Source organism: Peromyscus californicus, unplaced genomic scaffold (assembly GCF_007827085.1).
Source record: "Peromyscus californicus insignis strain IS unplaced genomic scaffold, ASM782708v3 Scaffold_16__1_contigs__length_79575227, whole genome shotgun sequence".
Lineage (NCBI taxonomy): Eukaryota > Metazoa > Chordata > Mammalia > Rodentia > Cricetidae > Peromyscus > Peromyscus californicus.
In genome coordinates this window covers 69,775,041-69,782,323 of record NW_026294458.1, presented here as the reverse complement: position 1 = coordinate 69,782,323, position 7,283 = coordinate 69,775,041, and the positions used below count along the sequence as shown (strand labels likewise).

The window sequence follows — 7,283 nt, the reverse complement described above, 5'->3', positions numbered from 1 at the left end:
ACAAACTGGATTTCTTTGATAGTACATGGGTTAGAAACTGTTTAAGAAGGGAATTTCATGGAAGCTTCAGTTGCTTAGCAACCACTGACCCATGGGGACCAGTTCATTTTTAGTCTGGAATAATAGGTCACCAAATGCCACCAGGATTACTGTGAGCCTCACATAAGGAATTCTCAAAACACATCAGCAGAAAAGTTGTCATCAGGGTCTGGCCTAACACAGGGGTATACATGTGATTTTATACACATGTATACCCCTGTGTTAGGGAAAAATGATTAATAAAGACATCTTCTTTTTCAAGTGACAGTGTTGAGACAGCCAAACCATACACCTTTGAAGAATGTGTGATCAAATCCTGCAGCATTTTTCAAAGTCAAAGAGTAGAAAAATATAGGGCCTTGCTTTATTAAAACCTTGTTAACCTTTTAATAACCATGCTGTAGAATCCTGTAGAGACACGAACTCTTGTTAATCACTGATTGGCATATGAGAGTTTGCCTATTAACACTGAAATCACTATTCACTAAAGCTATGCTCAACAGAAGTTGACCAATGGGTGATGGTCAGAGTAGTGATTAGAGCTACTTTGAAGACTCAAAACAATCTTATTTTTGTATGAGCCTGAAGACACTAGCAGCTGTAGCTAAACAATGCACTAATGAGATGTTATGTGTTATGGTGTCAGACAGAGAGAAGGAAGAGAGTCTGGAGATGTTCCTTGCAGTCACCAGGGAAGATATAAAGAGTCTTCCAGCTGCAGCATGCCATACCCACGCAGCTGCCTCTTGCTTGAATTCAGGCTCCATGTCTCTTTTGGGCTATCCTGGACTCTGCAGTGCCACTTCCCATAGAAATCACTGCTACATCCCTGTGGCTCCTTCCATCGCCATCTGCTCAGATGATGTAAACCCTGCTTTCAGACATTACTTACCCAGCAGCTGCCAAGGCAATCTCTGGCTTCTGGACCATTGCCAAGACTCCTACTGTGAAGCACCTTGCTGTGAATCTCCCAGCCATGAGCTCAAGACTTGCACTCCAACTGGTGATTCCAAGAACTCCTGTGTGCCTTGCAATTCCCCATCTGCAAGTCAAGTTGTTAGTGCCTGTGAAACTACCAAGATCAGAACCAGACCCAGCTGCAGTCCCTGTACTGGGACCAAAGGGTATGTATCCAATTGTACCACAGCTACTCGATTTGCATCTAAGGCCTGCCAAACTCCTCAGAATGGCCCCCACTTCATAGGGCAATTTTATTCCTTCCCTAGGAATCTCCAGACCCCAGGTCACTGTGGTTTGGGCAACAGTGGATATAGAAGCTACGGAAATTTTGGGTTCATCACCAATGGCTTCTCCCCTTCTTGTTATATTAATAATAGCTACCATCACCAACGTTATCTAATGGGATATTGCCAGTATCCACATTATGGGCCTTCAAGATTCCCACCACGGAGCTACTTATGTAGAAATTTTCAGTCTCTGAGCTATATACCTAGCACATTTCCACCTCTGAGGTACTTATGCAGCAGTATCAGACCTCTGAATTGCTACTGATTGACTTACAACTTGTACAAGAGCTCCAGATAGGCTGATGGAGCAGAATCTACTCACATCTAAGATCTCTATTATTCTGCTAAATTGATTTATTCATCTCAAGAAGGTTGTTGTACCGAGCTGAAGTGTAACCCTAGACCTGATTAACCAATCAGTAGTTTGTTCTTTGGATAGTACTCCCTGTATAAAAATCTGACTATGATAGTAGTGTTAGCTCTAAAACTGACTAGAATGGATTCACTGAAGAGATTCCATATGAAGGACATCATCAACATCATTTTTGCTCTGGTTGTCACTTGCCTGCCATTGTGATGATCTTCTATCTTGGTTTGATGGTTGATTTCAACAGGTTTTTTTTTCCAATTGTTCTACTTTTCATCAATAGTTTTTTTTTTTTTCACTGCCTAATGAGCATCTTGCCAGTGAAGGGAGAAATAAAATCACCTTAAAGTAATTGAATGAAACTATTTCTTCTTTTCCTCCTGACTGATTATAAAGAGGAGCAAATATTATAGCAAGCACAGCTACTTAAGAGAAAACCTCAGCAATTTACTCTTTCAAAGAAGATACAAAGCACAGTGTTGATTTGGCTTCAACACTTGGAAGAAATCCTCAGAAGTAACTGAAACACAGAAACTATGTGACAAAACAAAGAAAAAATGCTACTGCAGATTCTCTATGACTCCTAGAATTCATCTGTGTTCTGGATTCTTCTGTAATCCTGCTCTGGTGAATTGTGCTGTTCTAATTCTAGAAAATGCCTTGATACCTTGATTCTTGATAAATAAACAATTTTCTACCAGGAAACCATGGCTGGCATGTTTGCTGATATTTTGTCTGTATTGAGCACACAGTATGCATACCACTGCTGGTTGCTAGTTTTGTTGTTGTTGTTTTCTTTCCTTTTTTTTTTTTTTTTAGAATTTGGCTTATAATCTGTTAAAATTTGTCAAGAAGGTTAAATATGAAATCCAAGTAGTTTGTTTTTTGTTTTGTTTTCTTTCTTAAATATTCAACTTATTCACCTTGTAATGATTGTGATTAATTTTCAAATAAAGAAATTTGGTAATAGTGTTTATAAATCAATTTAATAAAAAGTATATATTTCTATATATACTGTATATGACAATAAAATATAGATACTATTTGAGAAGCTCACTAATTAAATAGGGAATCTCTTGAAAAGTGATTTTAGGCCTATAAACTTCTCATGCAGAGCATGAAAATAAAACCTTCAATTTAGGTGGTAAAAGTGGTATAATAGGCAGCACAAGCATTTCTGTGAATAAATTTTGAACCATGTTTAAGGTAAAACATTTTGTACAGATGAATGCAACAGGAAACTGGAATATTTGGAAGGCTCAACAGTATTAACAGCCAGTGTTTTCGAGTTGGGGGTAAAACTCTAAGGTAGAGTGCTTGCCTGACCTGAAAGGCTTTGAATTTTACTTTTAGTACTTCAAAAGTAGTTAATGTCTGTCTTAGTTAGGGTTTTATTGCTGTGAAGAGACAGCATGATCACAGCAACTTCTATAAAGGAAAACATTTCACTGTGGTTGGCTTACAGTTCAGAGGTTTATTCCTTTGTCATCAAGGTTGGAAACATGACAGCATCCAGGCAGACATGGTGCCTGGGAAGTAGCTGCAAGTTCTTTGTCTGGATCTGCAGGCAGAATTCTTCATCTGGATCTGCAGTAACAATGACCTCAAAGCCCATTCCCAGTGACACACTTCTTCCTACAATGCCACACCTACTCCAACAAGGCCGCATCTCCCTGTAGTGCCAGTCTCTAGGAGCCTCCGGGGTCATTTTCATTAAATCTACCACAATGTCTAAAATTAAAACATTCAAACTGTACTAGCATTTTTAACAGTGCATGTCTACTGTGTGTAGCAAAGGCTTCAGTGTATTAATGCTTTGACTTTGCTTGAATATGTTTGGGGATGATGATGTTCTTCATTCACGTGAGTATCTTCAATTTTCAGAGAATTCTATTATTATGTTACAAAAATATATATTATCCTTAGAAACCAGACATTGACAATATAGGACCTACTTCATTCCTTTGACAAAGCATAGGTGTTCAAGTACTCAAACAGTTTTGTGTGCTTTAGCTGAGTGTTCAGTAGCTCAGACCAATACATATTCTTTCTCTGCAAATTCTGAAGGTATCAAATAGGTATCAAACCTATTCTTTGAGACATTAAGCAGAATCCTTTGAGGTCATGAAGATTTAGGGAGACTATTTTCAAGAACTGTTCAGAGGAAACAAGCATAATGCTATCTCAACCATTTAACAACAATGGACAACTTTCAAAGGAGGGAGAGATCATTTCTAACTGGAAAAATGACAGCACACTTTCCGGGAGAATTGGCCTTGGAGTGATGATGGAATATTTAAGTGACAGGGTTCTAAGTGCTCAGGGATGGATGAAGGAAGGTGAAGTGGCAAATTAATGTGAACCCAAGTGGCACTAAGTTTGACTGGAGGAGGGATGCAAACATCTATCACCAGTGGGGAAAATGGAGAGAAAATATAGGACATTAGATCAAAGACCACAGATAAGAAAGGTTCTCTTAAATAAAAACAAGCAAATTATACAAGATCTATAAATATGACCTTGATAAAATTAAAAGTCCCTAATAATAGAAGATATCATTTTAAAATGAAAAATAAAAGGAGCTGATGGAACATGTGAGAACTTTGTGCTTACCACCTAAGTTTTCTATAAACATTAACCCCAAAATAAGTCTCTATTAATGAAGTGAAATAACTGAAAAAAAAATGCAAACAAATCCCCAAACCAGAATTAAGGGAGAATATGTTGCATGTGCTCCACAAATTTACTTCCCTAGCTATTTAATAATTACTAAGTAAAAAAATCACATATCTTGATGAGAAACAAGCCAATAATATGAGTAGATAATTACTAATACAAATTGCCTCTAAACTATTTAGTGTGTTAGACTTCATTGGTAATTTTTCATTATGAACACAAGATATTATTGTTAGCATCTATTGGTCAAACATATGTAAGTTGATAATATGTTAATTTACAAATATCATTTCACAGACTGCAGGCAGGGGTGGAGATCAGCAGAACCTGGGTGGATGTTAGGGTTTCAAATGTACCAACTGAATGTTGATGCAATTCCACATCTTAAAGTGTCTCCTGGGAAAGTTTATTGCAGAGAACAAACCTAGGTCTACTTTGCTATGCTATTCTGGCCTTATTAGTAGTGCCATGGATGGCGTTGTCGATTATACAATCTATCCAATCATAAAGTAGGATCACCTTTGCTTCTTAGTTCTGTTTTTCCTTTGTTTTTGATTGTTCAATTATGTGCCAAAAGCACAACTGTTAAGTCTAAATTTTACTTATGAATCTGCAACTCTAAATCTGAAATTCTCCCAAAGCTACCATACTTCGACTTAGGTCCTCCCAGTATAGCTGTTTCCAAAATCCGTCACTTTGCTTTCTGTAGTTGCACTTACCTGCAGTCATTTGAAGTCCAAGAATACATTATGGAAAATTCCAGAAAGAAACAATTGATAAGATTTGGGTTGAACAACAATATGCGTAATGAAATACCTGCCACTCTGTCCCACTTGGGATGTCAGTTATTTCGCTGTCTGGCAGATCTGTGAGGTCCAGTGACCTTTTTGTTAGTCAGAAGCTACCTTGATTGTCAGACTATCAGAGCATTCCAGAAGTTAAGCATCCCTAAAACACAAGAATAGTGATGTAAGAGTTCTGTTAGTGTATGTTGTTGTAGTTCTTCTGTACTAATGCTATCAGTGATTTATGTATCTAATTTATAAATTAAAATTTGGCATTAATACATAGATATAAGGAAATACATACTAAATACAGTATCTGGTGTTACCTGAATATTCAGGAAACCCCTAGAAGTCTTGGAATTTAACCCCGGGAATAAAGTAGGACTGTTGTGTTCTTTTCAGCATTCTCTTGACACTGTTCAGTAAAACAAAACTCTAATCTATCTGCTTAAAAATAATTTAAAAAGAGAAAGATGAAAAATTCATCTATGAGAGACTATCAGCTAAAGTGTAATCTAGTCATGTTACACAAACATTTTACAATTAAAAGCAGTGGTCTATACTAGTGGAAGTTATTATGGTACAAGGAAAATTTCAAAATAAAAATGAAGTATAAAATACATGTTGTGGCATACTTTGCACCCATAAACATTTCTCTCTATAATATATATCTCATCTAATTAATACAATATAATTTACAAATTTAAAGCTACTAACATGAAACAAAATTAAAGACTTGTCAGCTTTGGGGAGAATTTTAAGAATAAGAGTTGAAGATCCAGTAAGCAAGTTTCAGGCTTCATAGTTATACTTTATGCATGCCATTAAAGTTTAAAAACAAAGGAAAATAGTACTGAGAAATAAAGTTGATTCCTCCCTCTGATTGGAGAGAATTCAGTGACACTCTATGCCATAAAATTAATCACAATATTGAATACCAAAGTAAAATAGGTCCCTGTTTTCTACAGTGCAGTGCCTTCTAGGAAGTCCCACAATGCAAGAATTCATTGATATCTGCCATGGCGAATTTCAGTTAAGCATAGAATACATTGAAAAATCATGTGCTGTGAGTTTTTATCATGGTAAATACAAACATAATGGTATGAGCCTTGTATCTGCCTTCAGGATGAAGAGGCATCTGAGATGAGGGTACAAAGGCAACCTAGTTACATAGTGAGACTCTATATTAAACTAAAAATAAAATGATGCTAAAAATAAAATGATGCTAAATTTTCATCACTTGAGAAGTAAAGATCATTAATCTATAATTATTTCTTTAAGGAAAGAAAATATACTTTAAGTACAAAATTCTTACTCTCAAGGAGTAATTCTGGTGCAAATAATATACTTTTCAGAATTGCAAGTTTGGATAGTGGACTATTTCTCATCTAGAATGTAACCACTGAGAATGGGAGATTATAAATCATGCTAACATAGAGAATGTTCTTTCTTATTACTATATTTCTTTGCTCCCTGGTTCCTAAGGGGTGGACATCTTCCTTATTTTAATTAATTTCTTTCTTATTGGGTAGCTCAATGGACCTCTGTCCTGTTTTAAAAGAATTGAGTGTAGCATGAATATTGAGTAACTTCAAGCACTTCTGGTCAACTGAAAGATGAGGAGAAATACCAAAGCACTTCTTTGTTCACATATTGTAGAGCAAGGAGGTCATAATTGATCTTGAGTATTAATTCTAAATCAGCACATTTATGCTTACACAAGTCAAGCTGTCACTTAACCCTCGTACAGAGTAAGTAGTCTTTATGGACAGAAGGCTTCCTAAGAATTCAGCCACGTGGCTAATAAAACACTGCGAACAGACAGAATACTCAGTAAAGTCAACAGCTTTGGTTCTAAGAGGGTATGATGGGAACAGTAGTTACGCAGTCGGGAAGTTAGAACCACAATCTTTATTCCATTTGTTCCAGTCTACTATATTAGCAGGAGAGGGGAGTTATTGCTATGTTTCACACATAAGAATACATTTTCCTAAATACTGATGGATTTATTGAAACCCTGTATTCAGGCCAGATCCATAGAAGTGATCTAATTTTTATGTGAGAATAATTGAGCACCTTTTATTCCTCATATTCGAATTGCCTAGGTGGCATTCTCAGTACTGGCATTTGGCATATCACTGGAAATCTCGGGCAAAGCTATTGAATTCT

The 7,283-nt window shown here is 36.4% G+C and overlaps 1 protein-coding gene across 1 annotated transcript; it reads left to right on the top strand.

Moving 5' to 3' along the window:
- The first annotated feature begins 795 nt into the window (after positions 1-795).
- Positions 796-1,551, top strand: LOC128111628 (keratin-associated protein 24-1). The gene has a single exon (XM_052739878.1). It carries the CDS (start codon positions 805-807, stop codon positions 1,549-1,551), a length of 747 nt encoding a protein of 248 aa, XP_052595838.1. The 5' UTR covers positions 796-804.
- The last annotated feature ends 5,732 nt before the right edge of the window (positions 1,552-7,283 follow it).